General features: G+C 34.2%; 4 protein-coding genes across 4 annotated transcripts; 1 reads left to right on the forward strand and 3 right to left on the reverse strand.

Moving 5' to 3' along the window:
- Positions 1-1,502: 1,502 nt before the first annotated feature.
- LOC134273007 (uncharacterized) lies at positions 1,503-7,017 on the reverse strand. The gene is made up of 7 exons (XM_062755178.1): positions 6,899-7,017; positions 5,505-5,687; positions 4,672-4,756; positions 4,232-4,331; positions 3,264-3,390; positions 2,910-3,039; positions 1,503-2,777 (listed from the first exon to the last, which is right to left on the reverse strand). Exons 1-7 carry the CDS (start codon positions 6,971-6,973, stop codon positions 2,140-2,142), a joined length of 1,338 nt encoding a protein of 445 aa, XP_062611162.1. The 5' UTR covers positions 6,974-7,017; the 3' UTR covers positions 1,503-2,139.
- Positions 7,018-9,012: 1,995 nt separating this feature from the next.
- On the reverse strand, positions 9,013-20,183 carry LOC134273008 (zinc finger CCCH domain-containing protein 18-like). The gene is made up of 9 exons (XM_062755179.1): positions 20,076-20,183; positions 17,838-18,073; positions 17,066-17,185; positions 16,560-16,624; positions 14,953-15,045; positions 14,114-14,347; positions 10,931-10,996; positions 10,508-10,587; positions 9,013-10,309 (listed from the first exon to the last, which is right to left on the reverse strand). Exons 1-9 carry the CDS (start codon positions 20,087-20,089, stop codon positions 9,037-9,039), a joined length of 2,181 nt encoding a protein of 726 aa, XP_062611163.1. The 5' UTR covers positions 20,090-20,183; the 3' UTR covers positions 9,013-9,036.
- Positions 20,184-20,410: 227 nt separating this feature from the next.
- LOC134273009 (uncharacterized) lies at positions 20,411-21,786 on the forward strand. Its single transcript, XM_062755181.1, has one exon. It carries the CDS (start codon positions 20,518-20,520, stop codon positions 21,541-21,543), a length of 1,026 nt encoding a protein of 341 aa, XP_062611165.1. The 5' UTR covers positions 20,411-20,517; the 3' UTR covers positions 21,544-21,786.
- Positions 21,787-22,348: 562 nt separating this feature from the next.
- Positions 22,349-24,957, reverse strand: LOC134273010 (serine palmitoyltransferase 1-like). Its single transcript, XM_062755182.1, has one exon. It carries the CDS (start codon positions 24,940-24,942, stop codon positions 23,506-23,508), a length of 1,437 nt encoding a protein of 478 aa, XP_062611166.1. The 5' UTR covers positions 24,943-24,957; the 3' UTR covers positions 22,349-23,505.
- Between the last annotated feature and the right edge of the window lie 64 nt (positions 24,958-25,021).

Here is a 25,021-nt window from a genome sequence, read left to right on the forward strand (position 1 = left end):
ATATTTTTGACACTATTGTTGATCAGAACGTATGCAATCGTGTTACGGTACATTGTATATGTTCACACGACGGATAGGGCTACCTATGAATGGAATATTTTATTATTTTCTTTTTAATTTTGATATTTACACAAGTTTAATTAAAAAAAAGATATGTTTACTTTGTAGTTTTACTCTGTGTTCTTTTCTTTAATTTGTCATTTTTTTAAAATATAAAAACGATATTTCTGTATATAATTTCTTTTCTTCATTATATACCGCTGAAAGTATTTATAAAAAATTTTTTTATTGAAATATTTCAATTATTTCAAGTAGTTTCACTTAAATTTAAGACACGAAACACGGAATATTGACCCTGATCACCAGACACCTGTAGACTTCCTGTGTAATGCTACGTGTATATAGATTTTTGACATCTTGGGTATTGGGGGTCTCCAGGTAAATAACACCACTGTTACTAAGACCACTCCCCCTCCTCAGGTAACCGTACGGTAAAAAAATTGGGTCTTTAAAGCCTTGTTTTGATATTTACCATGTTTTATACATGATAATTATATTTTCTGTTTCATTTAACAACACTTACGTTTCATTCATATATTGAATCCTGAATTCAAAATGATTACAAGAGGCCCATGGGCCACATCACTCACCTGTAACTTTGGCCATGTTGTTCTTGAACAGTTTTCCCCCACTGTGACACCTACTGTCATCCCATCCTACTTCCAGGAGTCATGATTTGAACAATTTAGAATCGATAATACCCCAAGATGCTTCCTCATTTAAGTTTCAGCTTTTCTGTGCCAGTGATTCTTGAGAAGACTTTTCCTATATATTTCAATGTAAAACTTGCAATTAGATTCCTTATTGTAGCCAGCCCTACCAATGGGGGTCATGATTGAACAATTTAGAATCTACACTACCCCAGGATGTAGTTTTCACCTTTTCTGCTATGCTGGTCCATTTGTTCTTGAGAAAATTTTTAATGACCCCCCCCCTCCTATTTTTGTCTTTTTTTTTTATTACATCCCCTTGTAAGGGGAACCTGGCCCTTCATTTTTACAATTTAAACTCCTCTCCAGCTAAGGATGCTTTATACCAAGTCTGATTCAAACTGGTCCAGGGATTCTTGAGAAAAAGTTTAAAATGTGAATAGTTTACAGACGGACAGACAAGTGATCTGAAAAGCTCACTAGAGCTTTCAGCCCAGGTGAGCTAAAAAGACAATGGATACATCAACTCCCTTTTCAGACCTGCAATTGGATATAGTTTAAAAAATATTAAAGACAAACAGTATATTAAAGATTCATTTTTTAAATATATGTAATCAGTCAGGCTGTACAGGTTCCCCAAATGAGATGGTCAATAAAGGATGCATTTCCCTAGCGAAAGCAAATGCTGCCAATGCTGGTACTCCCATGGTCTCATTGTGTTTTTGCAACACGTTTATAAGATTTATGCCATTGTTTATCAAAAATTACCCTTTTAAACAAATAAAAATGGTGTGAAAAAAAATAATCATGCCTTTATTAACATTTTAAATATAAAGCCATGTACAATATTTACATTTCCTTCATGATGAAGGACTTAAAAATGCCTGTTTTACAATGCAGACCAAAAAAACAATACTTGACTCAGTATGTACAAAGTACATGAATATACATATAAATTACTTCTACAGAAGTAAAAAAACAATGACAGAATCATTATGAAATGCAACATTCCATATCGATCCTGTTTAAAGAAAGCTTGTGTATAAATTGTATAAAACTTCACTTTGTAAGTTACCAAGTACAAAATAAATATCACACATGTTTAAAAAAAAACATATCACCGAGATATAGTGCGCAATAAAAATCAAGCATTCAAGAGACAAAGTAACAGGAAAGTTGGTATGAAACTTCAAAATGTATATTTCTTTTCATTTAGAGTTTTCATTTATTTTTTAAAAGCTGAACTGCTTTGACCAACCGAATTATAAACAACTTTCAGAAGAGAAAAAAATATACAAGTACCCCAGGTAACTAACCCCAAAAAATTTCAAAAATTCAAAATGACATGTAAATTTAAAACATTTACAACTGGCATATCAATATACCCCTAGTATGAGTAGGAGTTTATACAGTCAATGGTCATCTACTGTCAGTGGGGATAATGAGAGCTCTGGTGTCCAAGATGGGAGGTGAAAGTGGGAGTGAAAGGTGACTGGGTGTCAGTGAAGTAAGCCCCTGTGATTGGGGTGGGGGTGTAAGCCTCTGTGATGGGGGTGGGGCTGATGTCACTCAGGGAGACAGGCTGATCAGACAGTAGTTGTTGGAGGGAATCAGAACTCTCCAGATTGTTCAGTAAAGAGTCCACGATGGACATCTCGGTATCACAGGTCGGGAGGGGAATGTCACCAAGAGGACCCAGGTTCAGATCCTGAGAGTCACTGCTCATGATAGTGTCTGTAATGCTGTGAGGTATAACACAGTTCTCAGCTACAGAACTGGTGGAGATCATTGAATTGCTCTGAGTTACAAAATGGCAGATGGTTGACAATGTGCCATTTGTTGGCATGGTGGAATTGATCCACATATTGGATGGGGATTCCACATGGGCAGGGTTGGTGGTAGCTGAAGGAGGAGTGCTGACTGGATGATCATCTTCCATCTTTAAGACTTGGGAATCTGACGTCATGGATTTACCAGGACAGCTCCACTGAGCTTCCAATGGCAAGAGTTCAGGTGCATCCATTATCTTAGTTTCTTTGCTGATTTTTCTCAAACAGTTAAAGAATTCTATAAAAGAAATCAAATCCTTTGAAAATAAACTTTATTCTTGTAGATAATTACAATATGGGATTGTCATATGTATCTGTCACAATGTATAGAAATTACTTTAATAAATTTTCCTTGTTATAAAAGCAATACCTATCCTCAGGTTTGGAAGTGAGAGTTTGTCCTTGACCCAGTTACTGACAGACTGGGTAAACTCGTCAGAGGTTGTTGTGGTTACCATGACCTTGAAGGACTCAAAGAGAGGCTTCATCATAAAACTGAACTGACCAAGACTTAAGGAACACTCTATTCAAAATATTGTTTTCCATTTAAGTTTTAAACAGATTGCATAAAATCCTTCCACCTGAGGTTTAATAGTTCCAATAAATAACAAAGCAATCTTTATCCAAAGCAGAAATAAGTATTAAAGAAATGAATGTAATTGCTTTCTCAAGCAAAAGACTTCTGATCAAGACTTTAGAGAACACAGAAATATGAATAGGATACGAGGTAGAATTTCCAGTTTTTCCTGGTCTGAACCCTCACATATTCCTCATACAGCTTGTCGATGTCCGTACTGGGAGGTTCTTCAACAGTGTCCACTCCCGTCACTGGAAGTTCCTTCTGTAGGTCACTGAAAAAGTTAAAGAGGGGGAGTTAACATTCAGTGTTAAAGTCAACGAAATGCAGAGGAATTTAAAGACTGATCCATCTTCCAAATGTCCTCTACAAAAAGTTTGCCGAGTCAGCACGTTCGCCAAATTTAAAGAGATTTTTTCCAGTACATTGTAATTCATTAAAATAATCTATCTTAATAAATCCTCTTTGCTCTACATTTGTCAAAAAGTTTGCTCTACATTTGTCAAAAGTGATATTCAACTGACTCCAAACTTTTCATCTTTTTTTTTCTAAATATTTTTGGTAAATCATTTAAAGAATTATCTGGAAAATATCTCATGAAAACCAAGTTGTTGGATAACTTAACTAATAAAAGACTAAAAGGTTATTACCTGTAAAAGATACAAAATCGTTAATCTTACATCAAGCACACTACATATTCTAGTACATAAACATTTATTATACAATAATCTTACCCAAGTTTTCTGAAACATAAAACAAATCATTAAATAAATTGATACTTTTTTCCCTGAAATAAGAAATTCATTAAGCATTGTGTGTTTTCTTGAAAGAAAAAAAATCTAACAATACCTAATAATCAAAGCTAAGATTTATTTTTGATTTTCCTACAAAGAAAACAAAGTAAATTCAAAATCATTATTTTTAAGTTAACAATTAAATTTCATCTCTTATCCAACAACTTGGCATGGTTATCTAGAATCTGGAAGAAATAAAGAGAGACTTAGGATGTAAGCATATATAGATATATAGTATACATATACTATAATTAGTCTCAACCATATACATATAGTGTTCATACAGAGCTTGGTCAAACATTTAAAATGTTTTTGACTTACTGAATTTGAGTACCCAAGGACTGGATTTCTTGCCGCAAAGCAGCCGTCTCATCGGTGAGCCCCCTACATTGGCCCTTAAGTTGCCGACAGTATTCAGCAGCTACAAGAGGGAGACAAGTCAAAATTTGGGGTAAGGTGCCCCCTCACGAAAGGGGACCAACTAAACAGACTTAGCACTAGAACGCCCCAAACATTCCTCTCTCTGGTTTTCTGTGATCATTTTCACTGCTTTTCTAAGTCTTTTTTTTTTTTTAATATTAACACTGAACTGATTTTATAATTTTTGAAATACCTTTAACAGTTGTGCAGCAAAATGATTCAAGTCCTGAGAGAGCAAAGTTATCTAAAGATTCCTAACTACCCCTAACACTAGTAGGTGCCCATGAGTGACTTCCCCTTACAACTAATAACCTTAACTCTTGCAAAGTGCGGATACCTACTTTTAAAGAGCATAACAGCTTTGCTTTCCTTCTCTGACACATCTTCCAGGGACGGGACCAATGACCTTAAACTTTCAAATCCTTTCTGTAAAACAAACCAACAGGATTAACAAAAAGTTCAATATTTTGATTTTATATATGACCCTGAAACTGCAAAAACCATCTTGATTACATCATACAGATTCAGATCACAAAGAAATATCTTCTCTAACTTTGAACGTTTTGATAAAATGTTAATCTGTAAGCAAGCATTGAATGTTAAATGAAGGCATTTCTTTGTGGAGAGATATAAGCATGTAACTTTGCCCTTGAATGTGATTGTGCAGAAGGTTCATACTAAAAATCGATAGACGTCAACATTTATTACTAATTAATACTTTAAATTTCTGAGTTTTGCCAATAAAATTTCTAAAATTCAAATCTTCTACATCATTATCACATATTTAGGGCTAGTTGGAAGGAAAGTATGCCATAAAATTTCTTACCCAATTTCCCATACAAACTTACCCACAAATGATTTTTTTTGGCTATCAATATACCTTACCTTATTTGGAAACAAAAGAGATATAGGGCACACTTTTCCTTAAGCCTAATTTTTGGATACACTGGCCAATTTTGGTCAGGCATTCTTTTTTGCAAGTGGTACTACATTCAATACCCATGAAAAAATAACATACAAAATCATGCTCAAAAGCAAACTGAAGAAGACTTGTAAAAGAATATAAAGATCTTCTACTATAATACTTACCGTGCATTACTACTTATATGTGTGTAACAAGAATTAGAAAATTACATCTAAGTAACATTAAAACCCAAACTGAGCCATTGCAAACCTGAATTTTATCCCTGCGTTTGTGCTCAGCCTTGATGTGTGACTCCCTCTTGTGCCTCGGGATTGGATTAGCTGGCCGCCCACATTTTCCTGTTCTCGGAGACTGGGGGGAGGGTGGGGAGCTCCCATCCGGGGGACTTTTGGTTGTCCGATGTCTGGTTTTTCTTTTCACTCTTCCATTTACCTATTAAATGAAATATCATCACCATTTCTTTTAAATTACGAAAAAATAAAACTGTATAATCTTTATTGAGACATGAAAATACCACTATTTAATTGTACAATCGATTGGGTATGACGGTTATATAAGAAAAAAATTATTCAATCCATTTTCTTATTATAAACATTTATATGATGACTTAAAGTGATTTAATTTAAAACATTTAGCTTAGTATGCATATATACTATTGGTATATCATTTGATAAGGCCACAAGGGCTTGCTCCTGGTGTGTAATATTCATAAAAAAAAATATCAAATATGGTGTTGTTTTTGTATTACCTTAAATATTTTTTTTTTTTATTACAATGCCAGAAGCAAGCCCATATCATCGGCATATGGTTCTGAATGGCCATTATAGTAAGTATTTCCACTGACTTTTTTTTTTTTTATTAAGAACTACATGACTTTTGCACTAAAGAGTTTGTCTTTCTTTGAATTTTTACAAAATATATTGTTATAATTTTTGCAACTTGAATTTATTAGGAAACAGTCCCATCAACTTTTTTTAACGTGTTGAATTTCTTTATCTCATTTTAAAAATATATATATATATATTCAGCTCATTTGCTAAAATTCCATATTAGTAACCTATATAGAATTTTGAAATTGAATTGAAAATTCTTATATCTATTTTGCTTCTTTTATCTTACAGCCAGCTAGCAAAGGGCAGATCACTCTAACTGCATAACCTTTACAATATCACGATTTTAGTGCGTGCACGATTTACACAGGATTCCTCGTGCCTGTTCGTACAATTATAGGGAAAACCCCGATATATTACACATTTCATGGAAAAAATCAGCCAATCAACTTCCGCGCATTGCACAAACCACGTGATGGTCGTCGACATACTATATAAACAGCGATCAAACCCCTAGCAATTTCTTGCCGATTGAGGCATCGACGAGCGCGCACCTTGCAAATCAAATAACAAATGATGCGCCATCAAAACACAGAATTTCTGTTGACATGGTCTTGGAAACATATAAATCCATCCAAAATGAGGATCACAGAGGAAATGAAGTAGATTGATACAATAAAATCAACAAGAAATGGTTATGGAAAAGAATGTGAAACTTGTGAGGAAAACCTGGGGGCACATGTTAGAAGAGTTGTTTTCAACATAGATGCGCAAGAGTTCTTTTGAATAAATGTCAAATGAAATTATACATACCTGTAACTTTTCAGTTATTTCCTTGTGGAGATTACTTAAGTCCAGTTCAGTCTGGTTGACGTTATTACCCGTCATTGTGACCTTGTCGAGTAATGCCGAGCGCCAATGTTATATACTGGCTATACCACAATGCATTGCGGAATTTAGTCTCGAATCCGCATAAGTCCTTTTTGTTTTGACTTTCAGTAAAATTGCTCAACATTCCCAAAATTAATTAAAATGTTTTGACATTTTGTTTACAGTTTTTGAATTGATAAAATTTATTGCATAATTGTGCTATTTTAAAAAAAGATACGATGTGACACAATGCACTTTATGCTAAATAAGTGCACTGCATAGGATTGGTTCATAAATTATTTTTCTGCATCGGAAATAAACAAGTTAGAACATTTAAAAAATGAATCAAAGCTTTATAATAAATTTTAAAAATATCTTCCGATGTTTGAGACTATAATCTGAAACTGGATTAAACCGGTTGGCATAAGAGGCGGATCTTTTTGAATAAGATTCCAATATTATTAATAATTTGATCAGTTTAAATAAAACAAATGAACTGTGGTTTAATATTAAATGTCCTTTTTGTGAAATGAGAAAAAATACATATGATAAAAGGATGCTTTGGACCCATCTTGGAATTCAACTACTGGTACAGTACTGAACCATCAGTTTATTTCTATATTGGACCCCCCCCCCCCTTTATATTTGCTAAAGGTTATGCAAGTATGTTTACATGCCAGATGTCAAGCTGCACTTGGCATAATTTCCTGGAGTAGAAAGAAAATATATCTTTACTACATGTAATATTACGTGCAATTGACTTATTTAAGTACAACAATTAACCCCCCCCCCCCCCCCCTCAAAACACAATCACACACAAGAAAGTTTTGGAATTTGAGCTTTTATTTTATTTTATTTTATTTTTTGTTTGGTCAAACTTTTTTCAGTGATGAAAATAAGTTCTGTCCTTGATCCTCTTGAAAACAATTATCTATCCATGACTGGCATGAAAATAATCTGACCCAACTGAGGATTCAAATAGTAATAGCTTTACTGTCCATATGTACTGTAGTTTGAAACTATTCTAATACCAGTAATCACTGACCAAAGATTTAACTTACATATATGGTACAACCGCAAGAGCTACATCCTGAACATGACTTTAACATAAGGCCAGTCACTAGCATACTATCTTCATATTTCACAAAATTTAATAAAAATTATACATTAGTCTATTTTGGACATTTTTAGATAGTTTTTTCAACGTGTTACAAAACGCAGTAAGTAAAACCTACTCAAAATAACAGTAAAACAACACAAACTAATCAGATTTCATTTTCTTTTTTATGATTTTATTTTACATGTATGTACATCCTTATAACACCATTCTACAAAATAAAAAAAATATTCTTGCACATAATTTCAACTCAATGAAGCCTCGGAACTATATGTGTATACACTCATTTTTCTTTTTTTTTTTTATCTAGAGTTGACACAAATGGTACTAGTCTATTTATAATTCTTAGGTTTTTAGTATAATATTACTTAGTTTATTTCAAAACTTGGTATAAATTACTCTATATCCATATCTGTCTAATCTGTAAAAAAAAAAAAAGGTCTTCAATAATACAATACATGTACTAGTTTTAAAATAATTAATCCAGTACAAAGATCAAAATATACAGAGGTACAAATATTTACTGCCTAAAATGAAATACAATGTATTCTTATATATAGTGAGCACTAAGCTAACAAAAAGATATATCCCCCCAAATGTGATGATGGCAAAGTGCATTTCTTGGCAGTTTGTAAATGAGATTCTGTGAGAGTAAATTTGTCTATGGTACCCCAAAATACAATGAACAGACATATAGACATGAATAAGAGACTGATACACCAGTCACTAGATACCCCCAACTCCTTTGTTGGGGGGGGGGGGGATTAATAAATATACAACACTTGTCTGTCTGGTTAAAGTTCAAACTGAGTATACATTAGTTGAGTACAACAGTGTACTAGTATGTAAAACGTACAAAACAATGGGATATTAATCTAAAAGAAATGTACATGAATTTTGGGATTTCTACAAATGTGCTTCAAAACATCCAGTTTTTTTTAATACAAGCTATCATTTAGTATGATCACCAAATAATAGTCTCCAAGGACTTAGACCTTTGTAGGTTGGACAAAGGCTTGCGTTTCCGAGGTGGGGTTTTACAGCCCATTACTGGTAAAGGCATAGAGTCAATATCTGTTTCCAAAAATCTCTGTTGTTGTTTTGTATTGGGATTGTCAGAAATGTCTAAAGGTTCAGCTAACCTTTCACTCCTCCCTAAGCTTGACTCTGTAACCCCCACAAGATCGTGTTCTCCCTCTGAACGGACTCTTGATTTCGGGATTTCTCCCCTTTGTGTCAGATCAACCTTCCCATTGTCTCTATTTTCTTTCATTTTGATAGATTTGTTGTCTACTATTGGAAAGTTGCGGACATTATGCAGACCATTACTGATCATCATGGTGACCCTGGATTCACTTCGAAGTTTTGGAATATTTCTTGGTGGAATCTTCGGCTTTTCCTTTCTGGGACATCCATTTTCTAACAAAGGAACTTCACTTTGTTGTTCTAAACATCTTTTTGACGCCACATTCTCTTTTCCATTGTGAGATAAAGATAAGTGTTTCTTGGGTGCAGAAGCGTATTTATCTGGTGTTATCAAGTACTTGCTGAAAGAAAATCGGCTCTCCTTTGTTGTAAGCAGATTTTCCAAAACTACATGTTTAACCTTTGATTCTGGTGAGGAAGCACTCGTTGGAGAATCACTTTGAGTCAGTAAATTGTCATTCTGTAATTCACTCACTGGTTCTGTAAACACCTGATCATCATCAACAAATTCCCTATTTTTAATTTCTTTATCTTCTGAAGATTCAGCATTCAATGATTCAATCTCTGCATAAATTTGTTCCTGAGGAAAGAAAGATTTAAGGATCTTGATTGGTGGACTGAAAGGCTTTTCTTTAATGGGACTGTGCCAGCCATCTCCTCCCTGTGTACCTTGATCAGTGGGGCTCTGATCGTCTACCTCCATAGAGCTGCAGGATTCAGACATGCCCTGTCTCGCACCACTCTCCTGTTCATTGTTCCTTGTATCTCCTGGCTGTACATCTTTTGTTTGGCAAGCTACCCCCTCCTGAGGTTCTTGTTGTGCAGCTTCACTGCGTTCGCTATTTTTGTATGATTTGGGAGGGACAGGAGGGGGTGAGGGGGACTTCACGACCTGAGTGACTTCTGAAGGCTTCTTCCTGGGTGTCGGTTTGGGTTTCCATGGCACGGCGTACACAGGGGATTTCTCTGGCATACCAGAGGCTGGAGTGCCTGGTAATTCAGTGGAAGGGGATGGCTGAATCTCATTGTTACTGGAACAAAAAAAAATCATTTTAAATTCATACAACAAAATTTAAAGTAGCAACTTGTTTTTAGAGTACATTGTATTAAATTTAATAATGCATATATTGTTTTTGTTGAGAAATATTTTGACATTAAATATGAACTCTTTATGAATACTTTATCATTTACAGTAGGTTTAGAAGTTGCTGAAACATATCTGTTCATACCTATTCTCTTTGCTTTGTATTGTCTTTTCAGCATCCGTCATTTGTAAAGCATTTTTTGGAATTTGATATTCTCCAAGTTTCTGTGAAGAGAAAATGCCAAAATTCACAGGTATAGACCTTAATAAATTTATTTAAAAAATTTAAGTTGGAATCTCCCACCCTCATGGGTTTAATCATGTATTATAAAATGAAGATTCATGGGACTTTGAAAGTGATGACATACACAACAATTTGAAGTAAAATCATTTCAGTATCTTTCATGTCGATAATTTCCCTGTATAATTTTTGAATGCCTTTTATTTGAATAAGATTACTAAAAGATCCTCATCTTCATTTTAGGTTGCTGTGACCCTTTATCCTTTTTGTCCTGAGATATGACAAAAATTTCAAGCAAAATATATTATCCATATTAAAAGTTCTTACTGGGAGAGAATCATTCTTGTAACTTCCAGAGTTTTCATGACTGTCTTCCTTCAGGGAACTTTCCATCTGCAATGTATATCAATTTTGAGAGCAACATGCATTATTTGAACCTTTTCATTCCAATTCTTTTCTTACTATTTCAAAATTGATACAGTGATAATTAGGCCTGCAGATGATATACATGTGTATAAACTACCGGTAGAAACTGACATCTGATTACAGTGGATTCTGGGGTGGGGTGTCCTATCCACAAGAACCTACAAGATTTTTCCCATATACATGTATTTCTGACTTTGTAAAACTTTGCTTTTTGTGTCTCTAACCTAGCCCTGGCCGGGTCATGATTTGAACAAATTTGAATCACACTAACTGAGGATGCTTCCTTACACACCAATCATGGCTTTATTGTTCTTGGGAAGATCTCTTATGGTTTTCCTTAAAAACTTTTATGTAAAATTATTACACACTTGGGTATATTATGAATACCTGTATGTATTAATATTTACATTTCCAATGTCTTTGTCTGAAATAAAATTACAAATACGTTAATGTAATTTATTTCTCCATAAATGTACTGGTTCATCAATAGGTGCGCTTAAAAAAAAAATCATGTGCAGGGAGGGACAAAAAGAGAGAAGTGGGGCTTGTAGCATGTGGATTAGTTGAATCAAGAACATGTAAATATATGGAATAACTGTCAGATTTTTTTTTGATTTCATGACAATGATCAATCATTTGGCTTGCATGATAATTTTATGCATAAACGCCTTCGGCATCCATGCAAATTATCATGCAAATCAATCGATTGATCACATCAAGAAATTGAAAAATTAGAGTTATTCCTTAATTATTACAGTAACTTGATCCGGAGAGCTGTATCATCTCATTGACAGGCACGGATCAATAGAGAAAACGAGATGGGAAATGGTCACAAGACGTGATATGTCTCCTAAAATCAAACTACAACTGTCCAATAGGGACAAATACCCCCGCTGGGTTTTTCAGAGTAGGTGCAAATTCACAAATATTTATGGATCTAAAAAGAGGTGTTCACTATTTTCTTAGAAACAATTTGAGTGCTCATTATATATTTTTTTTAATTAATGAAACTGAGGTGCAACCAAATAAAACATCAATACTAATACATTTTAACAGTTTTTTTTTATTTCATTGAAAAAATAAAATGCAACTATTTGTCATGATACTCAGTGCAAATTGATTGTTGAAAAAACATTATACAGAATCAAATTAATCTATATAAATTTATATCATATTCATTTTAAAAATAATAAAGTGCAGTCAGCCTCAGCATGATACTCCCATCAAATATTTTTAATTCAATTATTATAAACAGTTTAAAGTGCAAGAAAATCATGTCAACCTTTAAAGGGATTTGCATAATTTTTCCATTCCTTATAATAATTGTTTAAACATCTCCTGTGGTGCAAGCTTTAATTATAACAAATAATCATCAACTGGTTGCATTAAAGCTTGACAAATGCCCCTCCTCCACAAACATACACATATACGCATGTCTTTCATGTGGGACATGATGATATGAAATTGGTCACTTGATATTTTCAAAAAAAAAAATCAATTTAACTAATATGTCTTAAAAACTTGATATATACCAAATTGATTTTAGAAATAGGAGACTGGCCATCAAATGACAAATGCTATTTAAACTGACCAGCAGTTTTTCTGTCTAATTCCCAAAGGACACAGATAAGAGCTCCTTTATCAGAGATATGCTCTAACAGAAATGATTGGGACAGCTTAAGCTTCCCTACATAGAACTCATTAATTAATCTTTGACTGGATGCATGCCCATTAATTGCTACCAAGGGATGAATGGATCTTAACCTTCTCCTTTGTAGTGCAAACAAAATGCATTATTGCATGTGTCATTCTGAAATTAAATCTCAAAAAACAAAGATTTTATATAAATTTGTTACAAAGATTTATACTGAAAAAAATTGTGTAATCTTGATGCATCATTTTGAATAAGGTTCCTGCATGATTCTTAAGATTTGTAGGGACTGTCTACCAAATTTTTTTTTTTTAAATACTTGTCAAGTATTTAAAAAAAAAAATTCTCAAATTCATTAAATAAGTTAGGCTAGTCACTAAAACTATTTAAGGCTGATTCCTTAGCCCAGTTCCCAAAAGACAGATAACAAGTTCTTGATCAGAATTGTTCTACAAGTTAGCTCCTTACACCATGTACACTAAACTAATTAATTTCTCTCTAATTTGACATGCAATTTTCTGTTATCAAAATTCTCTTTGACCAGTGCTTCATAACTATACCCTTGGGAGAGGTAGATTTTCTCTTATAAAAAACATTTATCATGGATTGCTGTAAAGTATATAATGAAAAAAAAATTTCTTAATTTAACATGTTTTAAATAGGGATACTGCAACATTCTTACATTTTTTGGGATTGATTATTTCAATAGCAAGAGACAGTTATTTTTTTTAAATTTCACTTTAATTAAAGGTCACAGTGACCTTGAAATAGGTCAGGACATACCTTCTACCCAAGATGCATAAATTGGCCAAGTTTGATGATTGTAAGTCTAATAGTTTTCTAGTTATGAGCCAAACAAAACAACAAAATAAAGAAGAAAAAATGCCTGTAAAATGCAGAAAAATCATCCAATCGTAATGAAAATACCAGGTGCACAACTTCATATGGTGAATAATAAGTGTACAAATTTTCAGACAAATCCATCCAATAGTTTCTGAGAAACGGTCCGGACAAAATCTTGTCTACAGACAGACGGACAGACGGACATGGTGATTCCAATATACCCCCCTAAACTTCGTTTGCGGGAGTATAATTACTGTTATAAGGATAAATTTATTTTATACCCCCCACCCCTCCTTTACAACTAGTGATATATACATGTATATTTAAAGAAAAGTTTTGAGATCAAATAAAAATTTTTCCATTAATCAAAGCATTTTGTCAAGGAACGTTTTGTGCTACATTATCAATTTCAGACAGGGTGATATAGATTCAGAAAACCAGGGTGGTGATCTGGATCACATGGTCATGTGATTGTACGAAATCTACAGTGAAATTTAGTAATACAAACTTGGGTTTATTAAAATGAAATAAACGAAAGAAACTCGTATATTTTCAACCTAAGGACTTGGAGTTGTTGTAACTACACCTACCAGAGAGGTCTGTGAATCTAACAAAGCAAGGTTTGTTCCCTGTAAATGTTTGGGTGGTGTCTTTCCAAAGGTAGAGAATGGAGAATCTGGTGGCCCCCATGGTTCAATGGACAAACGCTTTGATTTCGGACGTGAGAAACTAACAACTTCTTCGTCATCATCAGCGAAGCTGAAAGTCCTTGTTGGATTAGCTGGGCATGGACTCTGAATCTCAGCACTCCCTCTATAATACTTCTAATAAAAAGCAAAATTGTTTTTAAAAAAAACACATATTAAATAAGTATTAACTCATCCATCATACTGTTTTGGAAATTATTGTAGCAGCCGCAGCTTGAGGTTGTTAAAACTTAAATTATCAAAGGTGGTCTACCGTCATAGTTGTAATAATATTTTGTAATTCTTAAGTTTTACTTTTGACTTTTGTTTTCTGCTTTAGAATTTTTTATTGTTGCTGGCAGAGCAATTCTGGTCAAATTAAAAAAAAAAAATAACAAAAATAACAAAACCACTGCCTATTAAATATAAAACAAAATGAAATGGACCATTGAAGAATTTTAACCTTTATAATATTGGAAATACAAAAATTGTCAAACTTGGAGAAGTTGCACAAAATATTATCACGGGTTTCATGCCTACAAAATGTAATAAGTTGCTTGCCACCTTTTAATTTACAGCTCTCATGTTTTAAATATTATTGTATTAGTTTATATCTTTTTACATATGCCTTTTGATCTATATTTATGTTACTCTACAATAACATTCAAATTATTCATTGACTAGAATTTAAAATGACTGATTCGCTTTGAATAAAAAAATTTTAAAGTTTGTTTTATTTTTACCTGAGATAATTTCCTTTTGTTCCACAGCTTCATGAATGTCTTAAAGTAGGCTTTCCGCTTTGGTGATGACATTTCTTTGGGATTCTTGTGTTTCTGTAGACAAAATAAATATCTTGAAACTAACAGTTCAATACATATCATACAGTATATTGTTAAAATTTTGTCTAACTTTCATATTATGCCATCTTTAATATATATATATTTTGTCCCCCTCCCCTCCCAATGACTCAGGAAAATAAAAAACAATGGGTCAATAGGCAAGGTATAAACCTCTTACAGATAAAAAAAAAAAAAACAAGAGGCCAATGGGCCACATTGCTCACCTGAGCAATGTGGCTAGGAAAAAAGCATAAATCAGTTTATTATTGAAAAGTTGAAACCCAATAGTGGTCCCAAACAATCCTTAAAAGGGAGAGGGTATGATTTAAACAAATTTGAATCTACGCTAACTAAAGATGCTTGCATATTTCTTTGACTACCTGTGGCTTTACTGCCCTTTACATTTGAACTTACATTGTGGCCCCGCCCTACCCCCCGGGGTCATGATTTGAACAAACTTGAATGTCTACTACCTGATGATGCTTCCATAAAAATATGATCATTCATGCCTTTTCTATTCCAGAGAAGATTTTTAAAGAATTTTCCTATATATTTCTATGTAAAACTTCGATCGGCCATTGTGGCCCCGCCCTTTCCCCTGGGGTCATGATTTGAACAAACCTGAATCTACACTACCTGAAGATGCTTTCATATAAATATGATCATTCATGCTCTTGCTATTTCTTGAGAAGAAGATTTTTAACAAATTTTCCAATAAATTTCTATGTAAAACTTTGATCAGCCATTGTGGCCCTGCTCTACCCCCAGGGGTCATGATTTGAACAAATTTGAATCTACACTACCTGAGAATGCTTCCATATAAGTTTCAACTTTTCTGGCACAGTGGTTCTTGAGAAGAAGATTTTTAAAGAATTTTCCTACATATTTCTATGTAAAACTTTGATCAGCCATTGTGGCCCCGCCCTACCCTCGGGGGTCATGATTTGAACAAACTTGAATCTACACTATCTAAGGATGCTTCCCTATAAGTTTCAACTTTCATGGCACAGTGGTTCTTGAGAAGAAGATTTTTAAAGAATTTTCTTATATATTTCTATGTAAAACTTTGATCGGCCATTGTGGCCCCGCCCTACCCCGGGGATCATGATTTGAACAAACTTGAATCTACACTACCCGAGGATGCTTCCCTATAAGTTTCATTTTTCCTGGCACAGTGGTTCTTGAGAAGAAGATTTTTAAAATATACCATCAAATTTTCACTATTTCTGAATTATCTCCCCTTGAATAAGGGCATGGCCCTTCATTTGAACAAACTTAAATTCCCTTCACCTAAAGATACTTTGTGCCAAGTTTGGTTGAAATTGGCCCCGTGGTTCTTGAGAAGAAGTCGAAAATGTGAAAAGTTAACGAAAACGATGACAACAGACAACGGACAAATTTTGATAAGAAAAGCTCACTTGAGCCTTCGGCTCAGGTGAGCTAAAAACTGAATCTATAATGGAACCAATTTTTAAATTATATTTTTAAACAAGAATTATCCTCTTTACCTCTTCTTCAAGCCATGTGGTAAACTCCACTTGTTTACTCAGGAAATCATCCATAGATAATTTATCTGATAAGGAAGAATTAAAATATTAGAATTAAATATACCGGTACCATTCTTATTATTAGATTAAAGTTTATTTTATAAACATTATGAAAAGTTGAAAACCATTATTTCTGCTGCTTTTTGCAGTATTAGGCCAAGCCTAAGAAATCCTCTGTTTGCACTTGCCGACCTATGATTTTTAGACTGGTTAGGTAGGTAGGCATTCTTTTTTTTCTTGAAAAAAATTGTTTTCGGATTTTTGTTAGATAAGAAATAACAGAGCTTTTCATAGGTTTACTAAACATGAATAAGCTCCACTTTTGTTATAAACCACTGATTGATAAAGACAAAACTCAAAAATTGAAAATTAAACATTTTACAAACATTGAAGAATAAAAACTAAAAAAAAGATTATTTTCTGCTGCAACTCTCTGCAAACAAACAAATTTTTATTTTAGGCCTTACTTTTCTCTTTTCTTTCCTGCTTTTCTTTTTCTTTCTTCTTATCTCTTCTTGTTGATTTCTTGGCAAAGGTTTGAAGTTTACGGCTGGCTTTATGGACATCATCACAGGATGATCCAGATACTGAAGGGAGGAAAACAAAATATGTCTCAAATGTTCATCTTCACCAGGTGACCATTTATCAATGTTAGTTGTTGCATGATGATAAATTGCAAAAGTAAAATGAAATGCTACAAATTGTAAGTCTCCAGTGAGTGTGAAATTGTAACAGCTAGGGATTCAAACAGAACTTCTGGTATGCCAGTCCAGTGCTCTATACTTGCATCAAGCTAAGGTTTTATTCACAATATATGTAATACACACTAGTGCACTACCACTTAATAGTGGTGCCCAATGTCATGTGGTGGTGGTGGTGGTGTTGGGGGGGGGGGGGTCTCTCAAATCTTGGTTCCACACACAAAGGCTCTCCCAAAAAGGTGAGGACACCTCTTGCTCTATACTGTAGCGACACAATGTGGTAATATTTGGCTTCCTCCTAACTTGACTTAGTTGTTGACCTTGAATCATGATTAATAAAGGATTGCCAGAATTCACAGGTTCAATTCACATAGATACCTTTAATCTGACTTGAAAAAAATTGTTGGGGGTGTAATTTTAATTAAAATGATCTAAAGGCCTGTGGTTACCTAGTGGCAGTCTTCGACAAATCCCGGGAGTTTGAAGTGGAGGCAGAGAGATTCACTCCAGTTTTTCCATAATACACAATAAGTAGTACCTGCTGTTTCCAGATCTGATGAACTATGTCCAGATATTTCTCCCTGATCAGCTTCCTCATCTGTTCCGTCATTTAATGTACCATTACTGCCATGAATATTGCTCAACTCAACCTTGTCAAACTCTGGTTTGTCTCCCTTGAGGTAAGTAAATTCCTGCTTCTCTCCCTTGTTTCGTTTCTTGTCTCCTGATGAGCTTAAGGAGGTGGATATGGCAAAAAAGCCTCTCTTCTTTGTCCTATTTTATGTTAAACAAACTTAAATTCTGTATAAACTAGAAACACAAATTATTTAATACAAATCCGACACAGATGTTTTTTTTTTTGTTTTTAGGTTTTTTTTTTTCAAAGCAACAAAACTAAATCCCTAAAGGCTACTGTGAGCTTACTAACTACATGATTTTTCCTCGAGGTCAGTGGCTCAGGATATTGCTTTTAAAAACATTAATTCAACATAAAGCGATAGGGATTTGACAAATTAGAGTGCCGTTTCTCTTTAATATAGCGAGTGCAGCGAGCGTCGCAAAGCGACGCTCGTCACTGCGAGCTCTTAAAGCAACGCCTGTGCGACTGCACATTCATTCGATAGAATTTTTTGATGCAGTAATTTGTACCCACAATGCGTCACTTGTTAAAGCTACGTTCTCGCGAGAATAGCAGCAAAAGTTCAACTAAATGTAAACAAGTCCTGATTTAAATATTGAAGATAAATATAGTAAACGAAACGTTCTTCATTTACGTTCAGCACTGTTCAGGCTTCTTTTTGGAAATGTAACTTACATGCGACGTCATGTGACGTCAGAGTCTAGATGCACCATATCTCACGTGCAGTTTGACTATCACAAAATAAATATCTGCGCTCGCCATAACCAGGTTGGGCACAGCCTACCAAATGGTACTTTATCCCCCGTTTGGTAGATAATCTACCATATCGGTAACGAATTTTACTAACCAAATGGGGGACAAAATTGGTTGTGTTTAATTTCCTGGAGTAGAGTGGAATTTCGCATAATTTTAAACCATGTGGAATAAAATATAGATATTTATCGGTGTTCTGGGTGAAAAAAATCAAAAATTCTATGTGCAATTTTTTGCGCAGAGTCGTTCAAAAATTTGACAAATAGCGTAGCTTATGTAAACAAGTGCAATGTTTTTCCGGTTTTTACTTTAAAAGAACATTCTCTCCTTCACCAACGATGCTGCGCCTGTCAATCATATCCTTTACTTTCTATTTCGATTATCCGGGCAACCAATCAATTAGTGCAAACCAATCAAAACGATGATCTTTTTTTAAACCTAATGAAAAGTCGGATTTAACTACGGAGGCACATTTGTGTTAATTTTCAACATGGAAATCAGAAGAACAATAAGTTTTGCCTCTATTTCTTTTTATTTTGAACACAATGGCTTTGTTCTTCATAGAAATAGTAAATGCAGTTGAAGTATGACATAATTATTGTTTTAAAACGATGTACTTGGAACAAAAACAAGAATAATCGCAAAAGTCATTTTGTACATCTTTTATTGAATATTATTTTTCGAATTTATTAAATTCACCAGTAATATGCATGTTAAACCCCAAAAGGTCACATGGAATCTGCAACTTCATCCTAAAAGAAAAATGACAATAAATATTACGTAAAACTCTGGAAAAAATTAACTTTATAGCAGGAAGTGCCCACCATACCGGTAAGGCCATGAGGAGCTCGTGTTTAACAGGATTTTATGGAGATAAACATTGACAAACATCCAAAAAGAGATTGAAAGTTAACTCATCAAGAGTTAAATCACTGTATAAAATTGGATTTTTATCCAAGCAAGACACAATACAGATTTTTTTATCGTTTGATCAAGAAGTTCGGCTGTTACAGACAACTACGGGTATTGTTTTTACGAAGTTACGGAGAAATTACACATAAAAATTCGACCGATTTATGTTAATTGTGCGAGGAATATATTCACTAAAATCCCCAAATGCCTAAATAAATGCGCTTTTGTTTTATTTTAATAAAAATTGCATTAGAATAAAAAAGTCCCCCATTTGGTTAGTAAAATTCGTTACCGATATGGTAGATTATCTACCAAACGGGGGATAAAGTACCATTTGGTAGGCTGTGCCCAACCTGATAACGGTAGCACCGTCAACATATGATATTAAATCACATTAGGTTAAGATTTTTAGAAGTTTTCATGCAGGCTTTCTTTTTAATTACAGAAAAGTTCATGTGATTATGAATCTACCTCAATTTATCCATGTTTTCTAAAACAAAATTCTTTTTTCATCCATTTGAAAATTCGATTCCGCCGCCCAGTCTTTGTCCAAACGGAGCCAACCCGCTCACAGAAAAGCATCGTAAACCTAAGCGTTTTGGAGACGCAAAGGATTTTAAAATTTTCCTATCATATTTTGAGAAAACGAATAAGAAAAGAAATGTATCTATGTTTAGGCTAGAAAAAAATAATTTTAAAAAAAAGTGACATGTATTAAAAAAAAGGTCATCTCAACGTAAACAAAAACCTCTAAGGAATGGCCAAATCGTCGTCTGTTCACTTGCGATTCCCTTATCACATGATCATCGTGAGGTGAAGGACACAAGCATTATGGAACATCTCAGCTGCGAGCTGTAAAGTTTGTTGAGTTCGTTGTCATGCTATGTAACTGGTACCTAAACTGAAGAAAATCATGTTTACTTCGAGTCTGAGGATGTTTAACAGAATTTATTGGAACACGTGTGCTCAAAATATTAGAAAGTGTAATTTATTTGGAAATATCATGAGAAACTATGGAACCACATATGTACCTCATTTGAAGAAAACGCCCAAATTGTCTGATTCCACCGCAGTGAAAGAAATCATAGAATCCTATGACACATTTCTAGTCGATCTGGATGGCACACTATGGGCAACTGATCACTACAACTCTCTACCTGGCATTCCCAGGGCCATTGAATTTTTGAGGAATAAAGGAAAGCAAATTCTATTTGTAACCAATAATAGCTTTCATTCGAATTCCCACTACTTAAACAAATTTAAGACTCAAGGTTTTGAGGCAGAGGAAAATGAGGTTTTTGGCATTGCTTATGTCTCGGCGCTGTACCTTAAAGATATTCTGAACGTTACAGGTGACATTTACATGTTGGGAACACACGGCATGGCTCATGAGCTTGACAAACTTGGCCTGAAACATTTTGGATTAGGTCCGGATCCAGATGCTACAAGTCTACAAGTGGATGATTTACTTAAAATGGAATTCAGAGAAAATGTACAAGCAGTTCTGATGGGATTCGATAAGGATTTTCATTACAATAAAATCTACAAAGCAGCAAGTTACTTGATGAACAAAGACTGCCATTTCATAGCCACCAATGATGTAGAAATTGCAGTGCAAATTGCACCCAACAGACTACAGCCCACAACTGGAAGTCTTATCGCGTCAGTGGCCACTGCCTCCAAAAGGACACCTCTAGTGCTCGGCAAACCTCACACCCTCATGTTTGACTGTGTTGTAGATATATACCCAGAAACAGATGCAAAGAGAACTCTCTTCGTAGGGGACAGTTTAAAGGCTGACATTAGGTTTGCAAACAATGTTGGTATTGACTCTGTGCTTGTACTGACTGGTGCTAACAAAATGGAAGATTTCAAGGACTTTCCAGATGCTATCCCAACATATGTATTGTCATCTTTTGCAGATTTTTATATACCTTAGTTTTGCATAGACTGTTGCAAACTAAATTTTGTTTGGTCAATGGTGGTTAGTCATAATGTAAATGTATCTAAGTCAAGTGTATAATGTATATTGCCTCTTATACTCAGGGACAATTTATATATATTGTATTATGTGAATTTTTGAACGACAATCATGTTGGTGTAGATTTATATTTTCTTTATAATACTGTACATTATAATATATTTCAGGAAATATTTTTAGAGGCATCTATTTATTTATTTTTATAATCAAATTTATACACAGTGTATAAACAAAATTTTGAAAAAATTTACTAATTTTGTCAATGACATGTTTATATTAAGATAAAACGAATGACAAAAGTAAATTTATTATTGTACTGTACATGTAACCAATTGGAAGTTTGGTATTGTCAATAAAATAATTTAAGTACCAGTATTGAAATCTAATTTCAAGTACTTGTCAGTTTTAAAAGGGTGGCTGGACTGGCAAAACAGGATGATTTGATTACTTAATATCTGAAAAATCTTGGACAAGGCCATGTCTTTAAAATTAAAGTTTGTTTGCTCTCTTCTGATGGTTAGAGTAAAAAAAATTGGGTCGGTAGGTAGGTGTGTTTTTTTTTTCTCTCCAGAAAACTTCAGTATTATCTGGATTTTAAAATAATATTGGACCTTAAAATAAACATGATAAAGAACTAAATATTTTTTTTATCTCGTAAACAATTCCTCACTATTTTGAACTTACGTTGTTAAAAAACAACTCTTTAGAAAAAAAACTGTAAGATAACCTATAATTTATTTGCAGTACATAAAAAAAAAAATTCAAACAAAACCCTCTGTATTTCAAAATACATGTATAAACATGATATCTCTAAGTTTTTGATAATCATAAATTTAAAAGCATTCTGGACAAGACTAAAGAATCAGTTAACAAAAAGGACTTGCATCTTTTAAATAACTTATAAACTACTCTAAACAAACATGGGAATATACTGGGGGGGGGGGAGGGAAGGGAGGATGCTAATTCAGCATGTATTTGATAATAAATGTTTGGTTGTCTAGTGCGATTATAAATTATTTGGAACAATACTTATCACAGTTCAACATATATATGTATACTATAAAAGTAACTAAATACATATTTGTTCTATTTTCTCCCTTTAAAATTCAAATCCACACACAATTATTAATTACAGCATTTACATATTGAATAGTAATCAATAATTTACTGACACCACTTACTTATTTGCAACTTTACAAAATATACACAAAGCTTCACTGCTTGGCAGATTATCGACTCTCTACAGATTGTGTCATAGAGTCTAGTCTTTTCACACAAACTTTGATGAGACCAGGTCAATATAGGACTCAACTTCAATAAATTCAAACTAAAGAACATGCCATTAAACATATATACAGCTAAATGGACTGATCCAGACACAAAATTATTTTTTTTCAAAGTCATTAATTTTATACATGTGTGTACAAACTTCAAAAGGAAAACTATCAACATGATCAACAAACCAAGACATTGAATGAATGGAAAATAATGCTAAACCAATTTATAAGCATGTAGACTACTTGCTGAGAAATTTCGCTCAAACATACATTATACAACTACATTTGACTTGCATTTGCTAGCACTTGGACAAAATGTTTTAGCACTGAGCATCTTCAATTGACTAAATCCATATCTTTAATTGTTTATCATATTAATGACTGATGATCTGCTCAAATCAGAACAGAGTTAACCTGGGTGAAAACCATGTACATGTACACGCAAAATATCTTAAGGAAAAAGGATAAGTTAACTTAACCTAATAAATATGATAACTGTCTTCATTCTTCTAAGTGTAGTTATGGTACAATGAATCATGACATACATCTTAACTGCATCTAATGTCTAATACATGTTATGCAGTTGATACCCGGTAGTTCTTTATCATGTTTATCTTATGAAATTCACATTAAAGTTCCATCATCAATGAGAGAGAATTTTCTGAAATGCCTCGTTTAGTGTAAAGCATACATTGTCAATCTCCTCATCAGAGAGCTGGTTGTTCACAGATATCCTGATACTGGGTATGGGAAGCTTATGCTCCTCTTCTTCTAAATAGCGAGCAAGCGTTACAGCGACTTTGTTTTCCCTGGAGAGATCAGCCACCTTCTGCAGAGTCTGGACGTCAAAATCCCGATCAGTGCTAGGCTCAGCCAGTCTTATATGCTTGATAGGTGATAGGGGTTCCCCTACTATAAGTATCCCTTTTATTTCTCTCAGCTTCTCGTGCATTTTTTCACAGTTCTCTCGGAGCTGATTCAACATGACTGGCTGCTCATCAATCAAGTGCAAGGACTCTATTGCTGCGGTGGCTAGCATGGGAGGTAAAGATGCAGAAAAGCAGTATCCAAGTCCTGATAATCTCTGATGATCTACTATATACTTCTTCCCACAGCAGAATCCCCCAGTTGATCCAATAGCATTTTCTAATGATGCTGCTATCAGGTCAACTTCATCCTGAGAGATGCAGTAGTGTTCTGTAATACCTTTTCCAGTTGCACCCAGAACACCAAATGATAGACTTTCTTCAATAAAGAGTCGAACTTTGTACTTCCACTTCAGTTCAACTAATTTGGGAAGTGGACACAAGTCTCCATAGTTGATATAAAGTCCTTCCACTAAGAGAAATCTCCTGGTCACTTTGGCTTTCTTTGGGTTCTTTTTATCTTCTTTGGCTTGTTCAATAAGAAGACGTTCCAGATCTTCCATGTCATTGTGCTTAAACCATTTGATTTTGCTTCTTGAAGCCACCAATCCTTTTTGAATAGCAAAGCAAACACCCTCATCCGCAAATATAACATCCCCTCGCTTGGAGTAAGCAGGTATAGCACTTGCAATCGTAGCAAATCCAAATGCGTATAGAATAGCTTCCTCGCAGTTCATGAATTTAGCTAGTTTGTCCTCTAGTTCCAAGTGAACGTCCATAGTACCATAGAATCCTCTGGGGCCACATGAACCTACTCCATACTTCTTCAAAGTTTTGATGGCAGCAGCCTCAACAGATGGGTTGCCAGCCATGCCCAGAAAGTTCAGAGTAGCCATGTTTATACAGGATTTTCCATTGATCGTAACATATTTACCAGGTTTTCCTGTAATTATATTATTTTCCATAGCCTGTAATACTGGGTGATCTTCAGGGATTTCAGGGGCAAGGGGTTCGGGTTGCCATTCCGCAATCAGTTCCTCTTTTTCTTTCTCTGTGAGAACGGATTCAGGAGCGTACGCCTTTGAGAAAAAGAGTAGTTTGAAAATCCAGATGATAAGCAATGCTTCAAAGAAAAGATGGTACGATGGAGCCTGTAGCAATGCTTGAAACATATCGTACATTTCCCATGTCTGAGGAATAAACCCTGACGCCATGGCGTGATTCGTTCATAACAGTAGCCGAAGGCCGATCCCGAACTCTAAATTGTTATACAACAATAATCACATATTTATC

The sequence above is a fragment of the Saccostrea cucullata genome, unplaced genomic scaffold (genome assembly GCF_032062105.1).
Source record: "Saccostrea cucullata isolate Sc308-1 unplaced genomic scaffold, CSIRO_AGI_Scuc_v1 ctg2050, whole genome shotgun sequence".
Taxonomy (NCBI): domain Eukaryota; kingdom Metazoa; phylum Mollusca; class Bivalvia; order Ostreida; family Ostreidae; genus Saccostrea; species Saccostrea cuccullata.